This window comes from Prorops nasuta, unplaced genomic scaffold, assembly GCF_024137725.1.
Source record: "Prorops nasuta isolate Cenicafe-Biocafe unplaced genomic scaffold, Cenicafe_Pnas_1.2 PNAS00012, whole genome shotgun sequence".
NCBI lineage: Eukaryota > Metazoa > Arthropoda > Insecta > Hymenoptera > Bethylidae > Prorops > Prorops nasuta.
The window spans coordinates 6,119,811-6,132,921 of NW_027116809.1; the positions used below are offsets into that span (position 1 = coordinate 6,119,811).

At 38.6% G+C, this 13,111-nt stretch overlaps 1 protein-coding gene across 1 annotated transcript; it reads right to left on the minus strand.

The window, feature by feature from the left end:
* Positions 1 to 849: 849 nt before the first annotated feature.
* LOC136777837 (zinc finger MYM-type protein 1-like) lies at positions 850 to 2,560 on the minus strand. The gene is made up of 2 exons (XM_066734427.1): positions 2,287 to 2,560; positions 850 to 2,207 (listed from the first exon to the last, which is right to left on the minus strand). The coding sequence occupies exons 1-2, from the start codon at positions 2,558 to 2,560 to the stop codon at positions 850 to 852; spliced, it is 1,632 nt and encodes a 543-aa protein (XP_066590524.1).
* Between the last annotated feature and the right edge of the window lie 10,551 nt (positions 2,561 to 13,111).

The window sequence follows — 13,111 nt, forward strand, 5'->3', positions numbered from 1 at the left end:
TTCAGCGAATTCTTGTATGATATCGTTAAAATCTAGAGAGCGTAAAAGATCTCTTTCGATTGTTAATGTAGATAAGGCCGATAACCTATTATCTAGCATTGTTGACCTGTACATATTTTTTATTCTCTTCAGTACCGAAAAAGATCTTTCCGCTTCACAGTTTGCAATTGGTTTTGTTACAAATATTCTATATGCAATATAAATGTTCGGAAAAATGTCTATTAACTTACGGCTCACTATCCAATTTAATATTTTAAATGGATTTAAATAATCTCTTTGGATATTTTCCGTTTCACTCGAATGACATGAAAAGTAACCATTTGGTTGTGACTTAATTAACGGAACGAATTGCTCAAATTCAAATAATAAATTTTTTTCTAAATCATTTTTGTACATATTTAATAGATCGGATGCTTTGCTTTTTATATTTTCTAAACTCATTGTCGAAATTTCACAAAGAAAACCAAATAACTGAATTATGTAACTATAAGCTTCACTTCGCTTTTGTAATTCTGACGGAAGTTTATCAATAATAACATTAAAAATTTCAATTCTAAATTTATCGGAACCGTGAAATATTTCACTTTGGTTTCCGCCATCAGTGAGCTTTTTAACCACTTTTCTTTTAGTTGAATATTCTTGATTAACAAAACGACTTAGAGATTTGGCATCATTTTCTATTTTTGAAAAATCATTGCGCAAATTTTTCACAAAATCAACTAAAGAGAAAAGCATTTGACTAGCGGTATTCAAATCCAATTCAACTGTTTGCAAAAATTTGTTCGTGGAATCGAAACGACTTAAGATTTTATGCCAAAATACTGCCATAAACACATTTTCTAATTTCAATTATTTATTTAATAAAGACTTAGCCTCATGTTTAGCTTCAGACTTTTGACTTTCATCTGCAGCTAATTCAGAAAGCGCATTGTGAATGCTATCGTAACTTGTAGTTAAGTCGTTTATGGCATCAATTTTACATGACCATCGAGTCTTTGATAAACTTGTTAATTTACCTTTTTCATGACTTTTCAGTACATCCCATCTATGCGTAGAGGCGCTAAAAAAAGTAAATAAAGCTTGTAATAGACCGAAAAAACTGCAAGATTGAACGCATTCATCTACGCTATTTTCACCCACCAAGTTCAAAGAATGTCCAATGCAAGGAACATAATGAGATAGTCGATTTTTTTCTTTTATACATGCCTGTAAGCCTAAGTATTTGCCCGACATGTTACTGGCATTGTCGTAAGTTTGTGCTCTACAGTTCTGCAATTCAATAGAATGTTCTTTAAGTAAATTTTCAATTTCAATACTTAAAGATTTCCCTGTATGACTTTTTATTTTTATAAAACAAAAAAAACGGTCGTAAACATGACCATTCAAATAATATCTCAAAATAATGGATAGTTGATCAACATGAGTTATGTCTGGTGTTGAGTCTACAATCAATGCCCAGTATTTAGCTTCAATTATTTCTTCTTTAATTTTATTTAAAATTTTCCGCGCCATTAAAACAATGAATTCTTCATAAATTGTTTTTGACAGATATGAAACGTAGCCTGTTCCTTTATTTGCATATTTTTCAATATGCATTTTCAAAAAAGGATCAAACTCTGCCAACAATTCAAGAATCCCTAAATAATTTCCATTATTAGATGACCCGATAACTTCATGAGTGCCGCGAAACGAAAGGCCTCTTTCAGCTAAAAAACGAACTACAGCTACGACTCTCTTTAAAACCTGGCACCAATATGAGATTTCATTATTTATCACATTTTCTAAGTCGTGATCAATACGCATATTCAAATGCATATAATCATTCCACATAAGCATACATCGACAGTGTTCTACGCTATTCTCATGACCAACTATAACTTCTTCAGCCTTCTTCCAATTACAAAATCCTTTTTGAACAAAAACATTAGTTTGGTTTGTTGAGAATAATTTACAAGCATAACAAAATATATTGCCAGTAGACTCTGAAAAAATGATCCATTTTCTTTCACATTTTTCATCATTACTTAGTTTTCTATAAAAATAATTATGTGAAAAATATCTGCTTTGATTTTTGTAAACTCGTTTCGATGATTTGAAGTTAGAATTTTTGTTTTGAAAAAATTCATGTCCTTTATCTAAATAACTTACGCGTTGACTTTTATTTACATGTAAACTTTTTGGCCATAAAGCTGGGTCTTGAATGATATCTGTAAATAAATAATATTAAAAGAATTATGCTTTATAAAAATAGTACCTAATAAATAGACAGGAAATACTAAAACATACCCTCAGATATAATTACAGATATTGATTCTACGAAGTCTGTAGCACAATCACTTTTATTTGCAGATATATTATTACAGCTTTCATTAGCATCTTCACTTGTATATATACTTGCATCTTTTTCTTCACTTTCATTTGTACCTTTAACTTGAGACACACGTATACTTTCCTCATCATGCGTAAAATATGTAGTCAATTTCGGAAGCTTACTTTGAAATAATTCTTTATTGCGTTTTATCTTTCGTTTCTGTGCGCCACTATCATATTTTCGTGACATCTTTAATATACAAATATACGCAACACAAAATACGAAAATATATATAGTTATACCATTTACTTTACAGCAAAAGAAAACTTCTACATATACTAAGCTTGCCTGAGCGCGAGCATACAATGACAAGTTATAGTCATTGTAGCCGACCCGACTTGTTTTTCTTTCGTTTTCTGCAAGTTTGAACTTGCATGCGGTACGTGGTTGAACGTCGGCCAAAGCGCGTCGCGCCAGTATAGCTGTCTGCAACCCGCCAAATATTCAAAAATTGATCTCCATCCATTATAATTTGATTTCGAAATATAAAATTGTAAACAGGCAGATTTATTAATTCATTTGTTTTCTCAATGAGGAACGCTAAAACGATAACTAATTATATTATAGAAATAAATAGTTGTTTTTATCAAATTAAGTATTAAGTATTTAAAAGTTGTACATGAAATTATATTCTTACCATACAACCTTGCATTGTCAGAAATCAATAAAGTTTAGTTTTACGTATTAATTTACAATGCGATTTGCAAAATATTACTAACTAGCAGATTATAAAGTATCCATTAAATAATTTTTTTTTAAATTAGCAAATCATCTTTTTATTAGAAAATTATTGATAATTCAAAATATTTTAAAAAATACACTTATTTCTAAATAAAATAAATTCGAAATTTTTAAGAAACATCTAAACTGTATGACTAAGAAAATATCAATTTTTATTATTTGTCGGCAGGGGGCCCCTTCGTAAGGTGAGGCCCGGGGCTGCAGCCCCCCCTAGCCCCCCCCCCTTAATCCAGGCCTGCCTGCGGATGATACACGGGAGTGGTCGAATGGTGAATCTTATATCCCTGACAAACTTGCTCGAGTAGTTTGTTTACGAACTCAGTTCCATTGTCAGAGATGAGTACTCGAGGGGTTCCCCAACGAGTGACTACCAGATCCAACAGGAGTTCTTTGAATTTCGCACCATTAACTGCCCGTACGGCCCGACATTCAACCCACTTCGTGAACAGGTCTTGAAAAACAATGATATAAGTGTTTTGACGTAGGCTTTTCGGTAAAGGGCCCTTTGCATCGACCGCGACTATTTCCCAAGGCTGCTCCACGAATCTACGACCCATTAGTCCCACGGGTGGTTGTTGAGATAGTTTGGTACGCTGACAGATATCGCATCTACGGACGAAGTCCAGGACGGTTCGATACATCCCAACCCAGTAAAAGCATCGACTAATTCGGTGGTAGGTTTTTTATCGACACCTAAGTGACCTGACATGGGGGTATCATGGAACTCACGCAGGAGATCTTCGCGAAACTCACTGGGTACGACTAATTTCCACGGTTCGAGGTCTTCCAGTTCCTCGTGGTATCGACTAGTAATACGTCGGTAATATAAGAGATCATTCTCAATCTTCCAGTCCGGGAACTTGAAAGGGGTGACTTTAAGAGTATCGCGACGAGTTGTATACCACGAGTCGGTAGTGCCGGTCCATCCCGTTGTGGGATAGCTCATAGAAACTGCGAGAGAACAAAGCTCGAGCTCACCGGAGCTAGGTATGCGTGAAAGCGCATCCGATATGAAATTTTGGGAGCCTTTCCGATATACGATCTCGAAATCGTATTGCATTAGTTCTAAAGCCCATCTACCTAAACGACCTGATGGGTCTTTTAAGTTGTTAAGCCATCGTAGACTATTGTGATCCGTCATCACCGTGAACTTATACCCCTCCAGATAACCGCAAAACTTTTTAATCGACCACAGAACAGCAAGACACTCTAATTCGGTAGTGGTATACTTCATTTCAGCTGGAGTGAGAGTACGACTTGCATACGCGATAACGCATTCTCCTTGCTCATGAGTTTGCGTGAGCACGGCTCCGAGTCCGACGTTACTCGCATCGGTTTGGAGGTAAAAGGTTCGATTGAAGTCGGGGCAAGCTAACGTGGGTGTCGAAGTTAGTTTGCGCTTTAGGATATCAAACGCGTGGGATTGTGGTGTAGCCCAAACCCAAGCCTGATTCTTCTTGAGCAACTGATTTAACGGAGCGACAATCGTTGCAAAATCGGGAACGAAACGGCGATACCAAGAGGCCATACCGAGAAAACGACGAAGTTCTTTGATATTCCGAGGGGCGGGATAATCGATAATGGGCCTAATTTTCTCCAGATCCGTACTTAGGCCGCGATGATCAACGATGAAACCGAGATACGTAACGCTAGTTTTGCAGAATTCGCTTTTATCCGGGTTAATCAAAAGTCCCGCTGCGATAATGCGTTTAAAGATTTTATCTAACCACTCTAGGTGTTCGTCGAAGGTTTGGGTGACAATTATAATATCGTCTAGGTAAGCGAATGCGTGAGGTTCCATGTCTGGTGTAATGATTTTATCTAAGAGGCGTTGAAAAGTCGCTGGAGCGCCTGTCAGCCCGAATGGCATTCGTTTGAATTGGAAAAGTCCGCGCCCTGGCACGGTAAACGCAGTGACGGATTTACTAGATTCTTCCATCGGAACTTGAAAATAGGCTTGACTTAGATCCAGAGCGGAAATATAGTTAGCTGAACGTAACTTATCCAGAATCGCATTCATAAATGGTAGTGGATAGGCATCCTTACGTGAGACTTCATTAACTTTGCGAAAATCTAAGCAGAATCGGTAGGAACCGTTGGACTTGCGTACCATAACAATGGGAGACGACCAATCGCTGTCAGAAGGCTCGATAATGTCTTCGTATAATAACCGATCTACTTCTTGATTAATCGCTTTCTGTATCACCGGTGAAACGGGGTAATATCGCTGTTTAATGGCTGTTGGTGTCTCTACTATGATGCGATGTTCAGTTAGATGGGTTAATCCCGGAGCCCGTTTCAAAATCGGGATTCGTTCGTCTAAGAAGGTCCTTAACTGCTCTGACTCAGTATCGGTGAGACCACGGAGAGCATTGCAGCTAGAAAAATTATCCTGAGCATCCATGAAGCGGTAGTAGTGATTAGGATCGTCTCGGTAACTCCATGTGCGCTCCTGATAATTAATAACAATCCCGAATTGTTGTAGAGCATCAATCCCAAAAATAAGGGGTACGGCTAGAGACGGAAAGAATAGGGTCGGAATGACTTGGCTACGACCCTCTATGTGAAACTGTAGTTGGTAACATTGCGATAGGTTTTCGCGATGCCCATCGGCAGTCACTATCGTAACCGGAGGTACCGTAGAAGCATTAATGTCGGCCGACGAAATTTTTAAAAGACCGAATTTTCCAATAAAAGTACGCGATGCGCCACTATCTACTAAAGCTAAGAAAGAGTGGCCCTGGACTCTAATTTTTATGTACAAAAGGGCGGTAGTCAGCGAGTATATTTTCTCGATACCGGACGAGAAATCTCGCGAAAGGCGGCAAGAATTTAAGTTGACCGCGGGGGGTCGTGAATGAGATAAATTCATTTTTGGACACGAGCCGGTATTTATCGTGTCCCGGACACGTTTCCCGTACACTTAGGGCAATTGCGTACTGTGACTCCATCACGACCGCATTTATGACAAAAATAACGAGAACGCGGCTTTGGACATTCCGAGTATCTATGTCCACGCTCCTGACAATTCCAGTACGCGAAATCTATAGCGAAGGACGACTGCGGTTCGAGGGGTTCCGACACGAACGGATTAGTAGTCGTTCCCGAACTCGACGATATGGAAGGTGTCGGTGGCGGTATGTCCTTCAGGGCTTTTGTGTTCTTAGATTTCTCCTGGGCGACTAATACCGGTTGCTCTTCAGCAGCCAGATTAGCACGCGTACGCCGAGCAGGTCGTCCGAAAGCTAAGTCGGGAAAAAGCGAATGCTCCGGTAAGAGTGGTGCTCTATACCGGCTTTGGCGAGCTAAGCTACTCTCGATCTGGATGGCGCGGGATTCTAATGCATCGAAAGAGACGATATTATTAATGTCTATCAGCGCTTGAATGCGTGGGAATGTTCGTATGCGCCCAAATAATCCACTCTTCTTCCGACATGGGAGGTGAGACTCGTTCTAATAATACCCGAATACACGTGAGGTAATGGTCTACGAGTTCATCTTCCGCTTGTGTCCGTTGGGCTATTTCCATCCGCAAGGAGACCTGAAGTGAACGGGCCCCGAAACGCGAACGAAAGGCACGCTCAAAATGTGCCCAATTCTCCCAATCTCGTTGGTGACTACGAAACCAATGGAGAGCCATGTCCGATAAAAGCAAAGGAAGATACTTTAATAGTTCCGCATCTGGAAGATTGAAAATAAGGCGAGTTTCCGCAATACGCGCTAAGAAGGCCTCTACGTCTTCACCTGATTTGCCGCTAAACGAAACGTTCATTCTTTTCAAGGTAGAATGTAATTGGTTGAATTGCGCGGCATAGTCCCTATTCGCGAGAGGTCGAGGAAAACGCGGTGTTTGAAAGTGACCTCTATTAGAGCGACGGTATATTTCCTTCGGCTCTTCCTCTTCGGGGAAGTACTCTTCCCTTGGAGCAGGAGCAGTCGGGACTGCGGATGTAGTACGCATCTGCAAAACCACATCTCGCAGCTGACCAATCATGTCGTGCACGTCCCGTTTAAACTCGTCGAAATCTGCACGAGTGGGAGTGGACGAACCTCGCGGAGGTGAGAGCGACCTATCTCGAACATCCCTAGACTCTACGGGTGCATGATATTCTTTCCTACGCGTCCCGGCACGAATGGAGGTGTAAATCTCCTGCGAAATTGGCGTAGGAGTGGCTGGTCGCGTAACCCGAGCTGGATGCGGCATATCGTCAAATAATTCTAAAGGTTGTACGATACTAGCGGCTTTCCCCAAAAGCTATGAAGTATCGATTGCACGCGTAGTCTGTTGTGACTGGTTACCCGGAGGAGTACGCGGTAATGCCGAACTCTTTTCACGCGAAAAATGTTTCCGAAGCCTTTGACGAAGGGTGGGTAATATGCCCTTATCGTCCAAGCGTTATTGGTTGAGGATCTTTCGAGCCTCATCCTCTGTCAATCCCTCGATCCAATCTAAATTACCGTAAGTCGCGGTAGCCATCACTAAAATGAACGCGAAAACCGAAAAAGAATTAATAGAAAATGTCTATTTCCCGAAGAAAATCGAAGGAAAACAAACAGAAGGATACCCGATTATGCGTTACCGAAAAGGAATATACATATAAATGGGTATAATACAGTTTAAACCATTAGTAATTCCTGAAAAGAAAAGGCAAGGTACACAAAAAAATAAAGAAAATCCTAATTGGGAATCGAAACGATAATGTTCTCGATTTTATTTATATTCGGAGGATTACGGAAATGCAGCTCTGACTAATGTATGGAAGTCAAACCTTCCCAAAACAAAACAAAATAAAATTAAATATGGAATTACTAAGTGTAATTCGCGATTAAATAATTTAATAATTAATAAATAATAATTAATGATTAATTTATTAATTATCAGGCGCAATATTCCGTAAATGTCCGTTATCGAAGTTCCTCTGAAAGTCATGAAAAACAAAGGGAAAAATGCTAAAGTAATTCGTAAAGATATCGAAATGAAATTAAAATCGCTTTGCGAATATATATATATATTTATATATAATAGTCGAATATTGTAAGTCCTATGTCGAGACAATGGGAAGTCAGTGAAGCGTGAGCTAATCGGCTTAGTTCCGCGAGACTGGGCACTCGCGGTGTCCCCCTAGTTTCCCCCTTAATAGTTTTTCTACACGTAGATTTCCTATGTCGAAATCTTCCGTATTAGAAATTAAAGATGATTATTTCGGCTCGAAATAAGACCGGAATATTCGACTAGAATTATCCGTATCTTATAACAGATACGGAAAGGCTATAAACACATGATATAATATGAGCATAAATCATTAATGCTCGTTGCGATAATCCTATATGAGAAGACGTTAATTTCGATTAAAATCGACGATTTAAATATTAATCGCAAGATTCGAGAGCATAACCACTGTAGAACTCCGAATTGCCAAACAAAGGATTTGGGCTGGAGACAATAGGAGTTCGAAAGGAAACGGATATGGAAAATAATATGACTCGAATTAAAATAAATTTAAGCCGAATTTGCGAAAGGCTATTTCACCAAATTCTAGCTTACATCTGCCCTATGCGGGCGTTATGATTCGCGACAAATAATAAGACTTTAACTCCGATAATTCGAAGTCGAATTTTTGAAAGGTTATTTCATCAAATTCTAACTTCTGTGGGCCCCACGTTGGGCGCCAAAATTTGCTACACTACAAAAATTTTGACTGACCCTTGGCTATTCGTAGACTGTAACTCAATCAAAATCTGAAACGTAAGTTGGGCGCCAGGTTCCCGAAAGAACCACTGTACTGTAGTGATCGCAAAATACTATAATCGTCAAACTAAAATGCCAACTAGCTCAGTGAGTATAAGAGTAGGATTGCGGAAGCGGAGAGTGGGTGAGTCCCTGAAACGTGAAATACGAAAGGATTTGGCAGTTCGGGTCAAAGTACTACACAATATATTCGATAATAGCTTCTCTATATTTCCGTAAAGACATCGCTGTATATGTCAGATCTCATAGCGCATAGATCGTTCTTCATATTCTACAAAAACTATAATTACGGATGGCCTGGAATACGGTTTTCCGGAGTGCTCGGGATCACTCCAACGAATTTCTCTACTAAACTACCAACAAATAAACTAAAGGCCTTCTCAAGGCAGGTGTCTCTCCTGCGACCTTTTAACGAAAACGAAACGGTACTTTCTCGAAGGGAACCGGACGGAGTAGCTCGTTTCGGGGAGAATTCACCTCCGGGGCTCCTTCCAACGAGAAAAGCGAACTGTACTCCCACGAGGTGATCGAACGAGGTAGCTCCTTTCGGGGAGAATTCGACCTCGGGATGCACCCCTGGTTAAACGCGACGAACTATACTGAACGTAACTGAAATTCGAAACTGAACGAATATCCCTGTCACTCTTTCATAACCGAATTCGACCCATCAACTATACTGTAAGCGCATATCAGTAGTGGTAGCTAGGGGGTTCCTGTGACACGATGGTGAGGGGAGTGCGGGTGTGCGGGGGGGAAGTGTCTTGGGTTCCTGTGACATGGGGGTGAGGGGGGTGCGGGTGTGCGGGGGGAAGTGTCTTCTTAAGAGCTAGGGTTTATTGGGTGATGAGGAGGGTGCGGGTGTGCGGAGGAAATGCTTTGGCTATGGGGAGTGAGAGAGAGAGAGAGAGAGAGAGAGAGAGAGAGAGAGATCCCTCTCACCCTCTCTTTCTCTCTTAGAGTCTCTCACCCCTCTCCCATCAGCCTAGGGCCCGGATGGTTAATTATCCTACGGGTCCACTAGTTCTCTAAGGCTTACCCCCTCTCCCATGTCACTAGGGTCCGGATGGTTAGTTATCCTACGGGTCCACTAGTTCCCTTAGGGTTACCCCTCTCCCATCACCCTAGGGCCCGGATGGTTAGTTATCCTGACAGTTACCCAGAGAACTTTTTTTGTATTTTAGTTGGTGGAGGAAAAAGTTTATTTTTTCTCCACTAGGTGGTGATCACGAAAATTACTGGGGCAGCTACACCGCTAGGGGTCCTAAGCATCTTACGGACTGCCATTTTTGTTTTCTTAGTCCTGCCCTCGGAGGGTCTTTTCTCCCTCCACATACTTATCCTAGACCCTCCCACTATTTTCCTACTATGGACCCGCCATTTAACTTGATTTCACATTTAACCATTTTTCTTCCCTCTCAACCTACCTCTACACCATTGAAGGGTTTTTTTCCCTCCACATACCCATTCTATTCCCTCCTACTATTTTCCTCCTTGGGTCCTTCTTTTAATTTCACATTATACCTTTCTTGAACCTTGGATACAGATTCCTTTTTTCTTATACAAGCTGTCGATAAATATAAAGTGAAAAAATATGCAGTATCAAGTGATTATTAATTTAGCGTATAGACAGAATTCTCCAGTAATTCATATAATTACAAGAATAATAGATGAAATTATGCAAAATTTATCACGAGCGGTAAATGAAGAAACAATCGAGACGCATGGAATGGAGTATGAAAATAGTAAGTTATTATGAATGAGATTGCATCATACATTTTTCTAAAATCTGATGATTTTTTACAGTAACACGCTGTATACAACTGTTGATGAGAGGTATCAGAATTATTGAGATAGAGGCAGGGATAATTCCGCAGGAAGAGGAGGAGGAGCAGGAGGAGGAGGAGGATGAGGAGGAGACAACGATGGAGGTAGCAAGGGCAGAAGAATAGCTTCATATTTTAAAATATTATATGTTAAAACTCTTTTTAGTTATATATATATGTATATATATATATTGAATAAAAGTATTATATGTTAAATCTTTTGAATATTGAATAAAAGTATTATATGTTAAATCTTTTGAATATTGAATAAAAATTACTGTAAGCATATTATAAGTGAATAGATTATTCATTACATCTTCCTGTAAGCATGCTCTACATGTCACATAGTTAACAGACATTATTTTTCCTTTTGCGAAACAATGGGGAGTGAAATTCTAGGGACCACCCAATGTTCCTCCTATGAGCTTTCCCAGGGCTCTCTAAAACTGACCCGATACCTTCTGCCCATATTTTACCCTCTCAACCAGTCTCTAGCTATTTTTTCGTGACTTTTCCTCCCTTAAGCAGACCAGACAAATCATTCAGCCTCTAGCTATTTTTTTCTCAAGACTTTTCTCACAAGCAGAGCAGACAAATGATCCCACGTGCTAAACAGAGTCACAGTGTGACGTAAGATTGTCGAAAAGCCATTGATGCGCTCGTAAATTTTAAGCTGCACTCAGGATATGTCCTTAAGATGCTAGTATTCCCAACCCAAGTAATAATGAACGTATATTTCACGACTCGTTTCTAAATAATGAAAAGTTTATATTTTAAACTGTCATTACTTTATCTGAGGAACGTGACTATCTGCACCATCTAGTACGTGTTATGACACGTTTGAATTAAATATATTTGTTTTAGATGACGGTTATTTGATCTGAAGAACGTGTATCTCACGACTTGCTTTTAAACAATGAAAAGTTTATATTCTAGACTGATGTCACTTTATATAAGGAACGTGTATATAATTAAATGGATTTATTTATTTTAATTAACAACTACTTGATCTAAAGAATACATGTATCAACAGGTTTAAAATAATGAATTCTCTTTGAAATCTACAATCATGAGTGAGTAACCCATCAAAAATGTCGTTCGCCTGCAACAGTCTCTCCACTCTCAATTTCCAATAAGCGTGTATATCTTATCCCTTCCTACGATATTATTCAAAGCCACCCAAGTTTCGTTTGCCTGCAACACTTCCCCTACTCTCAATTTCCAAGTGTGTATATCTTATTCCCTCCTAGGATATTATTCAAAGTCACCCACGCTAGCAATTAGGAAATTTCATTCAGTCTCGATTAGAAGCGTGAAGCAGTCGAAAGTTCAAGTCTGTAACGCTGCAGTCATAATATTTTATTGTGGTGTAATAGCAGTATTGAAGCTTCAAGCAGTGCAAAGTACCAGTTTCACGTTGCAGATAGAATATTTTTTTATTGTCACGTAATTGTCGTAGACAATCTTTAGAAGGTAAGAATTATTTTTTCTTTTTACGTTATTCTCTATTCTTAATATTATTTTATTATTATAGAAATGGATTTAACTAAGATTAATGAACTCGCAACTGTAGAACCAAAAACTTTTATAAAACTGAATACTTTGGAGATTGGGGGGTCATACCGAATAACTGAATTATCGAAAATTAAAACCAAATATGGAGAGAGAATAATAGCAAAGCTGCTTACGAAGGAATGATTCTTCTTGCCTGCGAGAATGATGGCATTACTGGAAAAACCAGAACAATTCAAGAATTTTCAAGATGCAGCTTCAAATCAAATATTAACATTCACGTATCATGGTGGAAATTACAATAATATGACATTTGCAATTGTTAGTCAAATTTCAAAAGATTAATTTAGAAAACATTTGTAAGGAATAATTTAAACACAAATAAATGATTATTATATCTTATTTATTATTTTTTTCCTTCATTATAATGATAAGCTTAACTATAGTCTATTAGCGATTAACATACATTTCTAACTATTAGCGATTAACTTACATTTCTAACTATTAACAATTAACTTACATTTCTAACAATACTTGTAAGCGGGTTATATTCAACAATTTTATCATGTATAATTAAACAATACGCAGTAGTATTACTTGCAATATTTTTAGAACAATAGATCTCTATTTTAACGTCAACTGTGCCAGATTTAATAGATTCGTTTTGATGCGAACAATCAATGACAAAGAGAGGGCCATATTCTAAGAAATTGTTGTAATCAAGCATTGGTTTCGACGGTTTTTCTCCAGCATAATAGGATTGGATAAATTTAACATACATATCATATAGTACAGAAAATCGTGATTTTTCAGTATCAGTATCAAGTCGATCATACGGATAAAATTCAGAATTAAGATAGACTTTAATATCACGAACAAAACTATCATCGAAGTCAAGCACCTTCATATGCTGCA

Coding starts and splice junctions, on each gene's coding strand:
- LOC136777837 (XM_066734427.1), bottom strand. CDS start 2,560: ATGTCACGAAAATATGATAGTGGCGCACAGAAACGAAAGATAAAACGC. Junction 2,208..2,286: donor ATCTGTAATTATATCTGAGG/GTATGTTTTAGT, acceptor ATTTATTTACAG/ATATCATTCAAGACCCAGCT.